We start from the raw sequence: 14,189 nt of genomic DNA, 5'->3' as shown, positions 1-14,189 counted from the left end.
TAACAATTTTCTATAGAAACCCACATGTTTCAAAACTTTATATTTTGTATCTCATATTTAACATGCATCTCTTTTTCTCTAGACTATTCAATAACCAAATATCATGATAAGTTTTTGTTGACTTTATGTACATTGTTAATGATTTGTAGATGCCTTTATATACATTGTTAATGATTCGCAGATGCCTTTATGTACATTGTTAATGATTTGTAGATGTCTTTATGTACATGTACATTGTTAATGATTAGTAGAATGTATGAGTAAATCATATTTTGTATCTTGGTTTAGTTTTGTACCACTATGATACAACAAGAAAACATACTGACGCAAGCGTCAAATTGGCCGCAAAAAATATAATTGTTGTATGAGTCATCATTGGTTGTTTACATAAGTAAAGAAGAACATAACAAGTAAGTTGTACTAATTTTTATGGTAAACTTTAATATATTTTCAGCAACACGTTGTGAAGTATAACTTTTTACTATTATATTAAGACTGCAAGCTATTATAACGGTAATTGTATGCCCATTGCTATAAGAGAACACATTGATTTGTACATTAATCTAATTCAAAGTTCAACTCATCATTATTCTCTTGGAGATTATGTATTTCAAACCATTTTTTGCATTGTATTGATTTACAACTGAATGCATTAGTTTATATGATTTCAAGGGACCACGTGATAAAATAGAAGTGGATTTTTTTGAAGGTACATGTAATATCATATGCTCGTCCGGTAGAAATTGCACGATTTCAAAGGTAAAAAATAAGCTAGATATAATTTTTCTTAAATGGAATTATTTAAACATTATCTACACTTCAGTTTATGAAGATAATCATGGTTATTTAATTGCATGAGGTTCTCAAAAGTATTAAAAATAAATTAGGTCAGCTCAAATTTTCAGGTCAATTCAAGTTTTCAGGTCTTCATAATTTTGCGTAAAAAATTGATATGGATGTCATTTCATGATGTTCTTCTACACATTTCACATGGAAATATAATAAATACACACACAAAGTCTCAGAACATAGAATTAAATTCAAATATATCAGTTATGCAAAATTCCATGTCATTCAGGTCTTAAGTATTTCAGGTCTTTAGTATCCCGATACATTGTTTTCAAAAGAATGAAAAACTCCGAAATTTTCTGAATAGATTATAGTCTCGATAAAAACACGCCTAACACGACAGTCTATGACCTTCTTTACATTTACGAGTATGACAAAAATATGTAATATTTTTGGAAGGCATAAAACATATTTCCATATGAAAATTTACTTTTAATTCATTAAAATAAGCATTATATTAATTCTATTTAAAAAAAAACCAATCCCGCAGACACGCAGTTACAATATCTAAATGTATATCAAATAGCAAACCGCCTTCTGTAAGCCCGTAATAAACGATGTACCTTTATTGTGTTTTGGTTATGCTGCAAGCCAAGGCAGAATAAACGGCACTTCATTTCATCATGAAATATTTAGATAACTGTTCACTTACTTGTTTACTGGATCTGTTAAAGCGTGCAAGGGATCTGTTCCAGGAATTCGTTTTAGTTTAAGGTCAAATAGTTTTGATGGTGTAACATTTAGGTTAACGGTAGTACAGAACATGACGAACCACTTAGACGGACAGGCTTAGGAGAATTAATTATAACTAAACAAAAAAAGTATATTGTTATCAAACAGCTGAGAGTTTATTTCAAATTATTGAAAACGATTTATTTTGAATTTGTCGAGTCTAGAATAATTTCCACAGCCTGGTCGAAAGCCATCGCATATTACACCTTATGACACCCCATTGAAAAGCGACTTTAAACTTTTCCATAGATTATGCTTGCATATTTTTTCGTAATCGTTGAAAATTTAGTCATATATGAAATACTGATATAAAAAATTGAACTATGTTTACATTGACTGATTTCATTGTACATAAATACTCTTAAAAATCAATCACTGGTCCAATCGCTCAAAATTGCCCACTCCACCCCCACCTCTACTTTTAATCTTAGCACCCTCCATTATGCGCGGAGATCTTCAGATTTTCTGGGGTCATGCGCTAGGTCATAATGAAATACGCAAAGAAAATATAATTACTAAACGGGCTAAAAAATTAATGTTTTTCGGGACATATTCTCAATTCAAATGGTCTAAAACAAATTGTATGAATTCAAAATTTCCCTTTTTTTCTTTATGTAAAACGTGATTATGATGATATAAAAACATTTTAATTGGTGGCAACCCCCCCCCCCCCCCAAGCTCGTATTGCTTTAATAATCAATTCTATATGCACAATATTTACAACTGTACATATATATTCTCATGTGCTCCAAATGTTTTATTCCTTGCTTTCTATTCTCCTTACAGTGCTGTCGTAAATTCCGCTCACTAAATTATTTGTCCGGTCATAAATGTTACCATCAACGGAAATATCGAGATTTTCCCGTTTGCTCCTTAAAACATCGTACTCGCCATTATTATCAATCAGCGTGTATTCATTGTTTAAACGCGTTTCAATTAATTCATTACAGTTAGTTGAGTGAAGATCCGAATGCACTTCCGTCTGATTTATAAAATTGTTATCCAGTCCTCCTCTCAAGGTTGCTGTTACTGCACCTTGTGTTTCATTCGGATATGAATAGATGTATTCATTATTATTAACGCTCACATTCCCATTTCTTTGACTTCCATATTTTCCATGAAATCTGAAAAAAAAATTAATGCAATCTCGCACTTCATCCCTTTTCGTAATATAGGACCATGGGCCCAGATGCTCGCCTGAGCAGCATTGTTCAATTTTGATCCAAAAGTAACATTTCACTAAATGAAGCCATAAACCAAATTACATAACTAAAAATAAAAATACATTTCAAGTTCAAGTTAATTTAATATAATTATATTTACGAGATCTAAGATTGAGTGAAAAGGGGAGGGTGCATATTTCGTGTCTAATTAACTGCCATTTTGCTCATAAATTAAAAACTGATAACGTACGAAAAAAAATTATACAAGTATTTTTAAACATGAAAGTCTTAACTATTGAACATTCTATATTTGTTTTTACTAAAATTGATAAATTTGGAATCGGATATTATTGTCGCTTTAAATTGGTATAATTTACACGACTTTTAACATGAAATTGTTATTAAGTCACTATCATACATTATGTAGCATATAAGGAAGATCTAAATCTAAACAAGTTTCATGATATGTGAAAAATTCACAAGATTTATATTATCTAACCTCGCTCACTTTCCTGATCTTTGTTGTTTAAATATCGTACAGGAAAAAGGATTTTTTGGTTTGATCCTGATGGGCATAATCACTGCATCCGACTTTATTAAAATTATATTGAAAAGCATTTTGTTCAATGAATTAAATGTTTCACTTGATTTTCAAAACTAAGGGAAAAAATCGTTTCATTTTAGTGTACATTCTGGCCTTTTTCTGAACCCCGAGGTCGTAAGTGATTGTTCTATGACTTGAAAATGGAGAACATTTTGTAAAGGTCAGCTTTTATTTCAAAAACTAGTAATTCGCTGTCCTTACTGAAATATAAAAAATCTTATTTGATTTTCAGCACTAAAATTCCTTGATACAACCATTTCTAGTTTGTAAAGGCTTTTAACCTTGTCCACCACGCCACTAAGTTGTACATCGTGAAAATCCTTCACCAATTTGTTGAAAACTTTTAGAATTGATATCTTATCTTACCTATGAATGCCGCAAACAATTGCAACGACGATCAGCAGGAATTCAACAGCACACAAAATTATTATGATAATCAGTTTAGAGTCATTATTGATATCTAGAAAATAAACAAATAACACCCAATTATGCTTCTTATGGCAATGCTAATGTATTTCTATTTAATTTAAGGATCCTCGACACCCCGTGACATCTACTTTGTATAACAGTACGTCACATTTACCCATTATGAATAGTTTACATCGCCAAAGTTTGGTTCTATCTCTGTAGCGCAATGGCTGCAAGTTCGGTCTTCTGACCCGCATGTCCCGAGTTCGAATACTGAAGGAATATTTGTTTTCAAGAATAGTGGTAAAATTCTATAGGTCAATCCCCCCCCCCAATTGAATTTTTTAAAGTCATTTTCAAGTCGGACACATGCTAGAAATCCATATCTTTATGTTATTTAGAAGTTTGAGCTTATATACATAACTTTTCCCAAAGGTATGGAGGACCCTTAATGGGATCTCTTATAAATATGTTCAATTATATATTTAAATTTTGTATTTTAAGATTTGTTTAAATATTCACATCCATAACTCAACAAAAAGACAGATGGATAACATAAACCTCGAGCTCTTAAAATGAATGTAGAACGTATGTGGTTGATAAGTAAAACCAACTACCAAGAGTTAAAAAATTTACCCACTTGAAGACACGTCTTGATTAACAGAATAGTTAGGCGTTGAAAGCACACACAAATCCATATTAACAGCCCTTGTAGTTCCAGCACAATAGTTTGAATTTTCTGGATCTGTGTAAACATGAATTCGTATTTCAATTTTTAAGTATATTGATACCTGATTTTACTCCACGAAAAGTATAAACATATCTGCTAAACTATCTAAGACCCTTTATTGAACGTGAAAATTAATTACTTTTATTAGAGTTAACCATGTCACAATGTTATATCTTCCCTATACATGTTCCATTTAAATCTTATTACATACTTACTTATTTCTGTATTATTATTATTATTATTATTATTATTATATATATATATATATATATATATATATATATATATATATATATATATATATATATATATATATATATATATATATAGATTGCTCTATCCCACTTCTTAGCTTCTTTTTAGGAAGACAAAAGGTTATACAGTTTTATTCATTAAGAATGGAATTTGTACAGGGCTCTGTAATAATTCTGACAGAGGTTCCTCTTTGGGTTAGACTGTTCATTAAAAGTTGAATTAAGTACAGTTTAAAAAGTATCCATATATAAAAACAATGAAGTCATTAAAGGGCAATATATTATTTATAACACATGATTATAATCACCTTCTTAGCTTGTGATTTAACTCATTATTCATTTACTTATTGAAGAAAATATAGTGATCGAAGTTTTAAGCTCGTTAAATTACTAATATACCCGATCGTGTTTTTATTCATTAGTTTTTTTATAACTGTTATTTATTCTAACACTTGCAACAAATATCAAGAGACCCATGGGACACTCACCCTCACCTAAACAATAGTTATTTACATTCTATTTCAAAATGTTAAATATAAAAATCTTTTAAAGGAATGAATACTCTAATATATTCCAAGATTTGACAATACATCAAACAATACATAAACAGAAGTCTACTTTTTGGGCATTATATTCTAAGATCTAGGAGGCATAACATCTGGCCAATCTCTCAACAAATGAATGATTACAAAATTGTAAAATGAACTACATAATTATAGAAAGTGAAAGAAGGTCACTGCCACCATGATGAAGATATGAGGACGTTAATACATATTGAAATAACTACACGTAGAATTGTATTTCTAGGGAAGAATATATTTATTAAACATTTTCCTACGAACCTTTAGATCTAGTACCTGAGTTGGCTCCGCATATGAAAGGAAGGCTTAAACTGGTATTAGAATGAATGACAATTGGGTTGCCATTTTCGTTTACTACTTGCTTGATTACTGGTTGAAACACAATAGATGAGTTTTGGTATGCGGCCAGGCACACAGATTTGTTTTCTTTGTCAAATTGGGTGCTTAGAAAATCGGAGTTTATTCCTGGTAGAGATTTGTTTAGACTTATACATGTGTCCATTGCCTCACTCCAAGATAAGTGACCATGGTAAGAAGCGTTTGGTCCGTCTGAAATATTTTTTTCTTCAAATTATGACATGCTAAAAGACACATATATAAAATAATATATTTTACACGGATCTGAGTATATCTGTTTTTATTTCAGACGAAGGTACTTAAAATTGCAATTCAAAAGTATAACGTATTGCATGCGCGGTCTCAGAAAATATTCCCGGGGGATGTATTATGATTATTTTGCTTGTCGGAGGTGCGGGGGTATTTTACCTTGTTAACTACAATATATAGCCATTTTAAGACTTCAAATATAAATTCTATTTAAACAAACAATACCGTGTTGTAAACAATAAGCATCACACTGTCTCGTAGAGTTATAGCATGGCATTCCATAGAGTCTACTTGCATCAGCTTCTTTTACTGTGTATGCCGCCTTACAACTTGTATTTTCGTCTTCTAGGAATGTAGGTCTGTCTGAAAGAAACCATTTTACAAAATAATAAAAAGAACAAATCTAAATAAAATGACCCATTCCAAGCATATGCATTGAATCCGATTACTTATTTTGATTCATGTAGGTTGTAAATAATACCTACTTTCTATAATGGAAAAGAGTTCTATATAATTCACTGACTCCGTATTTCCATCGCCTAGGCAATAGCTATAAGACACACGTTTTGCAGTTTCCTTGATATTCTGGTCCAGTAAAACACAACTTCTTTTCCTCTAAATAATCAATATTAAATCATGAACATTTTAGATTTATAATTGTTTTAATTAATTACTTGTTTTATTAAGTAAAACAGTAAAATAACATTTCTGCAAAAATGACCAAACCTTTATCCCAATTAAGGGGAGTGAGTCTTTTTTTGTCGTCCATTCTTTAACGCTGATTTTTGTACAGTCCATTTCCGGAAACTTATCTACCGTGAGGTTGTAACACCCTTAACAACGAACCATATCAAAAAATTTATAACACGTTCTTTAGGTTGTTCGAAACACCAATGTATTATTTGATTGATCGATAATGAATCTTTTTTCTTTTTTAAATAAAAAAAAAATATGATTCCACAAAAAATACTAAAACTGATATCAACTTTTAATTACATGTATTTTATATTATTCAGGTTTTTGAAAATTAGATTTGGTAAAAAATGGGTAGAGTTTGGAAAACTGAAATTTGAACTAGAATGCTTCAAAAATTGTTATATTTAAACATCTGCTCAGCTCTTTTAAACTTCATGTTTCAAAGAGTTATTTACTGAACTTTTGTCACAATTAAAAAAAATCTGATGCACGCAATAAAGGTTTTGTTTAAAAAATGAAAAGATATTCAAAGTGCACAAACTCAAAAATAAGGTCATTGACACACTTTTTTGAAAGTAAAAAAATAAGATTACAATCAAAGTTCTATGACATAAAATAGATTTATAAAAAATCATCGGCGGATTTTTTTTCCATCAAGTTAATGTCATCTTTAAAATACCGTGTTCGCAGCCAAAACAATTTTCCTGTTTCTCTTACAAAACGCAAAAAATAGTATCTAAGAAAATTGAAAGCTGAAATCGGTCTAATATTTTTATGAAATTATACATGTATACAATATATTTAGCATTAAAAAAAATCTTTATCGATCCCTCAAATAAAATATTGATGTGTCGAGGAATCGATTGTATTGTATAATATATCTAGCACACCAAATAGGCAAAATATCAACGGAATTTTTTTTTAAAAGGATGGCCTAACTTTATCTCCGATCACAAACTGTTATTTTGCATAATTTTTATCTAAACTTTACTCATTCTTTGGATCACTTATATTTGAAAACAAACATAAAACAACTGGGAAAGTACGTTTATCATTTAAAAGCAATATTATATTGAATCAATTAAATTTCTCCTTAAAAATGTTTGTTAAAATTGAGTATAAAATTATGTTTTTTTTTATTTCTAACCAAAGAAACGCCTTTTTATTTTATTTTTTTTTTCATTAAGAGGATGGAAAGTTCATTACCTTCATAAGAGATCCATGGCTTGACTATGGCAATGCTGTTATTGTTTACAACAAATGTTGGAAAGACAGCAAAATGTGCAGATTCATTGGGAAGAAGATTGACAAAATTTACAAATGACTCGTTCTCAAGGACACTGAAGCCATATTTACAACACAAATACGGGATAGAACTGTCTAGAGTTTTATTATGTCGCACAATAACGTAGTTTGAAAGCTTTTCTGTTTTATCTGTCATATCAAAAAGAAGAAGAAAAGATGAAACGCGATTTATAACAATGATATATTTCGTGATTGACACTTTCTTTGTTATTCGTGTCATAAATTAATCAAGAAATTGAATAGAATGTATTTTGGCTGATACGTTTTCCACCTAAAAATGGGAACAAGAAGTTATACTCACTGCCTGAATAGAGATTGATACTGTCATATTGTGTGACCGAGTTGTTTGTCGTATAAAATGAATATATTCCCTCATCCGAGGAACTGACATCTGTAATAATTATCAAACATGCAAACATTCTTGTTTAAAGAATCGTGTTAAATGTCAGATCGTGTTATTAACACTTTTAAAGAAAGCACTTTCAACTTTATTAAAGACATTAAGGACAACATGGCGAACGTTCGTTGTTTGGTCTTTCTACTAAGAGGTTAACATGGTAAATTTGGCAAACGTATACTCTTAATTTCATATTTCAACAAAATAATATTATTACTAATTTTATTTAGGTTGTAAATTTCATTATCATTTTTGTGGTTGGGAGACACCCTTTGTTTTATATTTTTTAATTTGTTTTTCTAGCTAACTGTTTATTAGCTTTCAAGCCACTTTTGATGAAGTTGATTAATTTTTTGCGTCATTTTTTTAATAAATGACAATTTTTTAAAAAAAATATTACGAGGTGTTACTGTCTTTATTACGTTGACGAAAAAATGAAAACAAACGAGTTTCAATAACATCTTGGTCGGTTAAAAAAGGGTTTTTTAACACATATACATTTTTGAAAATTAATATCAAGCTTGAAAACTTACTGAAGACGTCGAATCTCACCGAGATTATTTCACAGGTGTTATTTTTATGAAACTTTTCCGTCCACCCATATTTGTCGTTCTCGCCATGTGATCCCCCTTTTAATACCCGAACTGTCTGTATGATACTATTATTTTTTCTCAGAAGTAACTCAATGTCGGAGTTTAAATACTCTACGACGCTTAATCCAAAAACGTAACAATCAATGGAAAAGTTTTCCCCTGGTTTTATGGAATTTGTCGACGCATTGATTGAAACTGAAATTAAACAAAGAATATGATGACATCATTTATTTAAACATGAATAAAGATATGATTTTGATTTTAATGAAGTTTGAATATTGTAAGAAAATTGTTTTTCTTACTTTTAAAATTTTCAATAACAGTATTCATTAGTTTTTTGTAATAGCAGTAAAAGCTACTTCCTATAAATTGGAGTTCCCGAAAATTTCTTTACTATCTATTTTACCATATCAAAATAATAGACTCGGATTTTTTTGCTTTAATACCGAGGAATCGGAAGAGTACTGTCTTTTGTTTTATATATTTTAAACATCATTGGTACTTGAAGATTTCCAATTTGTTTTTATTTTTTCTCAATCAAGCTTCGCTTATTATCAATCAACGAAAATTTCGTTAGAAAATCCGGAAATCATTTTGATCTTTTGGATTTTACAATCTTGCGCATGTTCATTACATTCACGCTAAATCATGGTAGGCTCTTTAGTTTATATTTCCACAATATCACATTTGTATAGATAAACTCAGAAACGATATTGCAAATACGTGTAAATTTTCATTGAAAATTTGTCACATATTCTGTTCATCAAAGGAAATACGCGAGATAACTCTAACTCAGTGCATTTAATATGAAAAATCCTGAAAGTTCCGAATATCAACATGGTGTGCTAATTCGAAGCGAGTTAAAACGTTGGTGAAAAAGTGTTGAATTCTCCCAGTCCCTGATTCTTCATTAATTTGAAATAAATTTTTGGGTGAAATGTATTTACAGCCTCAAAATGGTTTGTTATAAATAATTTGACTGTTATTTCAATGCTTCTTCATTGATTTTTTCCAAAATCGTTTCGGAATGATTCTGCAATTTTTTGCAACATTAATACGGGTATATGGGAGGTATTTTAACTGTGGCGAAGGCCTTTGCCGAGACACAGTTAGATTATTCTAACTTCGTAGAGTGTAGTGAAATTAATAGCATTATCGTAGACTTAAAAGCTTGTTTATGTAAATGTCAACAATGGTGTGTCAAAGTATCTATTTCTATATCATATGCACGTGCACGCACGGGTCAAAATCTAATAATATAAAAAATGGACTCTATTTTTTTGTTTTTTAATACCGGTAGATTGGGAGAAAACTGTCTTTTAATTAATTTTTAGATCTTATAATTATTGTACCAAAATAAGTTTTCAAATCAAAGCCTATTTTTTTTTTTAGCGTTATTGATCAATCTTTGGCAGGAATTAACAATAAAAATCCAGAATTAGAACTGGAATAAATTGGAACTTTTTATCGTTAAGACCTAAAATTTCGCTTCACACAGACTTCGACAACTTTAATAAATGAAGCGGGTATGTTTGTTTTCGATTTTTAAGAGGTGTACAATTTTTAAAAATGAGCTTGCTTGTCACAATTAATACATTTATTCATATGTAAATTTTATTGTAGGGTACCTCTGGTTTGTTTTAATGTTTATATCATTTTTGCTGCCTCAGTTTTATATCACATTGTTAACAACGATGGTTAACTTTGCTTATTTTTACGGTAACCCATCTCCAATAGGGGTACATGTAAGTTATTTTTTGCTCAATATTTTAGTCTAATTTGTTATAAAGATTAACCTCTCCAAACCGGCAGATTGCCAGACCGGAAAACATGCCCGGTTTACTGATGATGCTGGTTTACCGAGGTTCAATATAATTAGCCATTGTCAAGGAAATTAAATCTATATTTAACCCATTTATATAAAGTTAATATAGAGATATAATGAGTTAGATTAAAATGTTGTATTTATTTATAGTCAATAATAAGATAAGAATTATTTTTATAAATAATGACTGATAACACATGCATACTAATTTTTTTTCAAAAATAATTTCAATCAAATAGGCACATACATGTACATATAATACCATGTTTGTCGAACTGTCATTGAAATGCTGCTTATATTCACCAAATTTACATTCAACTTTGATAAAATATCTTAGTTTTTATAACATTTATCTGAAATGATATATAAAATACTGTTATGTGTATGTTGAAAATAAAACCACAGTGGACTGGGCATTTTCAAAAGTATAATCATGGATTTATTATCTAAACATCTATGCCGCTTGTATCATTAACATTCGATTTATCGCCGAGTTCTAATCTTTACCTGGTGTAATATAAGCAGAATAGAATAAATAAATACGAAACAATCCGTAATTGTATAAATTTTTAAATCTCAAGTCAAATACATCAAAATAATGTTCCTTGGTTATCACACTATTTAATAGTAACAAGAAGCTCTCACTGCGTAGTTATTAAAGTAGTGCGATGCGTACTGTGTGCGCAAATAGTGGAGTTTGCCGGATGCCTCATACAGACACAGTTGTTGTTCATTTATAGTCAATAATAAGATTCTTAAGATCTTATAAGATTTTGTGAGGAGAAAAAAAAACACCAGCCGGGCATATTTTATGCTGTAACGGATATGACCGATGATAACACCACGGAAGAAAAGAAGGCACCGTTCATGAACAGGCAACTATTTTTTTATCAATATCTTTTCTTTAACATAAACTTTCTTTAAGATACATTGCAGTATTTACAAGTTTTGTATGAAAGATGTGAGATCCATGATAAGGCGTAAATAACACTGGAAAAGTTTAATATTCTGTACGATATAAGAAGTGTAGATACTGTAGATAGAGAGGAAAGGATGAAATGACAAAAAACAATGATCATGATTGCAGAAAAATAGCTGACAAATATCTTCTAAAGCCATGGAATCAGACATGGCAATAGAAATGCTGCATAAGCTAAAAGCAAATAGATTTCCATGTCAAAAATATTGATAAAGAGGCTATCACTATAGCAAGAGCAAAAGCAACATTTGATGCTTCCGACCAAAACTTTGCTGACTTTAAATATTTGAAACAAATGTTACTAGAAAGCCAAACATTATCTGTTGTCCATTTAAAATACTCAAACATGATTGAAAATGTTTTGCTTACATCGTGAAATCAAACAACGATACTATCAGTGAAAAATATAAGATTCACTTCCAACTCAACAACAACGTTTTTCTTGGACCATTCTTTGTGCATTGAAAACTGGTGTAGATTAATTAAAGATCCAGAAAATTTGAAACCACTTTATCCGCGTACTTTATCCGAAACTTCCCTTGCTATCTTAAACCCCCGATATTAGGTCGTATGGTGCTTTGGTTTTATCCGTAGTATAGATATTAGGATTAATCTAAGGAACTAATTTTAAAATGAATCGGATTTTGATGTAAAGGAAACGAATTTTTTAAAAAAATATCAAAAATAAATATTAACAAACGAAAAATAGTACAGGAAACTCATAACTAAAAGAGGCGCCGTTGACAGATTTGGTAAAATTACTAAATGGGTATCAGGTGATATAGGCTATGAGGCGTTCATTTTATTGAAGTCAATTTGCTTGTTCATGCCATCAGGTCTGAATGATTTGAGTCTGTGCATCCAGAACTTTCCTTGCTTTTCCTCCCCGCGTCTATCCAATATGGATTACGGTCAATAAATAACCACTACAGTCATCCAATTTGTGATGTCTTCCATTTGTAACCACTTATATCAAAATGTTCCTCGACGGACTACTTGATTTTTTTAGTCTATATGGTGGAACAGTGGTTGATGGTGCTTATGCAGAGGTCACCTACTAGTATTTCCACAATGTATTGCTGAAAGCAAACTTTGCAACTGATGAGATAGGTGCAGTTTTCTGTGCGACAAGACGTGTTGCCCAATTCTTTGAAGGTGTGACCCGTAATAAGGCTCATTAAAACTGTTTGTTTTAATGCTGAGCTTGCACAAAAGGCATCTGTCGACTGAACAAGTTTTGAAACCACCATTTGGCAACGGGTTGTCTTATCTTGCTCTCACAACCATATCCTTTTAGTTCCTTGGGCGTTAAAAGGCAGCCATTTCTAGATCCTAGGAAAAGTAAGCCATTTTTTCGTTCACAAGTGGATCCCTGCTTTTGTCTGTTTTCTCTTTGTGTTGCAAAATTGTTTTCCTGTCTTTTGTAACAATCTCATTAGTTGCAGATTGCACTGTGTTGTCTTTACAGCATCGATGCCATAGATGGAATTTTAATATCCACATGTTACTACCTATATCACGAATGACTGACCTTTTCATGGACCCACCAAAGGCTGCGTTTAAACCCCCAAGGAAGATATACCAAAAAGCCCAAACTATTAGCATTTTCTTTTTTTGACCGGTGCCCTATGCTAATGGTTCTCATTTTTATCTTTTAAATTATTATTCTATGACTGTCATTAAATTCATTTTAAAATAAATCAGACTAGTTGCCATGAAAGCACTTTGGAAATATGTGTTTTCTTTAGTTAGAAACGAAGAATTTTTTTCTCGTAATATGTTCTTTCCAAAGGACCTCAAATTGTTGCCATTTATTATGACTGATTCTCAGATGAATTTTTAAATGCTATTTGATATGTTCTTCTCTTACCATGGCAAGGTAATTTGTTTGTTAATTATGTCGAAAAATGTATGATAAATATATAAGCAATATACTAAACTATAGAATGCAAATGTCAAAGAGAAGGATTCTGTTATCAGTCGCTGTTTTTCACTTTTTTTCATTGAGTATGAATATATTTTGATACTCATACCATGATTAGCGCCTCTTAATAAAAAGATTCCTTTGTCAGTAAAGTCTTAACAGACTACGCATTAGAACATGGACAAATTGTACGTCACACTAACTACACAATCATTTTATCAATTTCAACGACAACGTAGATTGTAATGATTATTGGAACAAACAACCATCTCATTTATAATGACTCGATATCTTCACTTACCTGAAAATGTACTAGCAGTCACTGTTAGATACAATGATCCTATCAACAAAAGTGTAAACAAATGCATTATTTTCATTGACATGGCGAACTGACATGTCAATATATTAACTTAAGATATTTTATGTACATAAAGTACATGTTATGAAATAAGCTTTTAAGTGGGCGAGTGCCGTTTAAAACAATCTTCATAATTGTTCATCCTTACTTCCAAGATTGCATTGCGCACTTCCTTATAATATTTT

General features: G+C 30.7%; 1 protein-coding gene across 3 annotated transcripts; it reads right to left on the bottom strand.

The window, feature by feature from the left end:
* Positions 1-2,317: 2,317 nt before the first annotated feature.
* Positions 2,318-14,123, bottom strand: LOC117690611 (uncharacterized). 3 transcript variants are annotated; one of them, XM_034475036.2, is made up of 11 exons: positions 13,948-14,122; positions 8,859-9,113; positions 8,230-8,319; positions 7,830-8,057; positions 6,654-6,760; positions 6,413-6,542; positions 6,153-6,290; positions 5,598-5,870; positions 4,397-4,501; positions 3,715-3,808; positions 2,318-2,705 (listed from the first exon to the last, which is right to left on the bottom strand). In XM_034475036.2, the coding sequence occupies exons 1-11, from the start codon at positions 14,027-14,029 to the stop codon at positions 2,339-2,341; spliced, it is 1,869 nt and encodes a 622-aa protein (XP_034330927.2). In that variant the 5' UTR covers positions 14,030-14,122; the 3' UTR covers positions 2,318-2,338. The 3 variants fall into 3 exon arrangements, with proteins under 3 accessions (XP_034330927.2, XP_034330925.2, XP_065940872.1); XM_034475034.2 differs by having other exon boundaries at positions 5,583-5,870; positions 13,948-14,121; XM_066084800.1 differs by lacking the exon at positions 8,859-9,113 and having other exon boundaries at positions 5,583-5,870; positions 13,948-14,123.
* Positions 14,124-14,189: the final 66 nt, after the last annotated feature.

The sequence above is a fragment of the Magallana gigas genome, chromosome 5, assembly GCF_963853765.1.
Source record: "Magallana gigas chromosome 5, xbMagGiga1.1, whole genome shotgun sequence".
Lineage (NCBI taxonomy): Eukaryota > Metazoa > Mollusca > Bivalvia > Ostreida > Ostreidae > Magallana > Magallana gigas.
The sequence above is the reverse complement of the archived record's forward strand: the minus strand, read 5'-3'. Positions and strand labels throughout refer to the sequence as shown.

Coding starts and splice junctions, on each gene's coding strand:
- LOC117690611 (XM_034475034.2), bottom strand. CDS start 14,029: ATGTCAATGAAAATAATGCATTTGTTTACACTTTTGTTGATAGGATCA. Junction 8,320..8,858: donor GGTGAGATTCGACGTCTTCA/GTAAGTTTTCAA, acceptor TAATTATTACAG/ATGTCAGTTCCTCGGATGAG. Junction 2,706..3,714: donor ATTGTTTGCGGCATTCATAG/GTAAGATAAGAT, acceptor TTTTTTTTTCAG/ATTTCATGGAAAATATGGAA.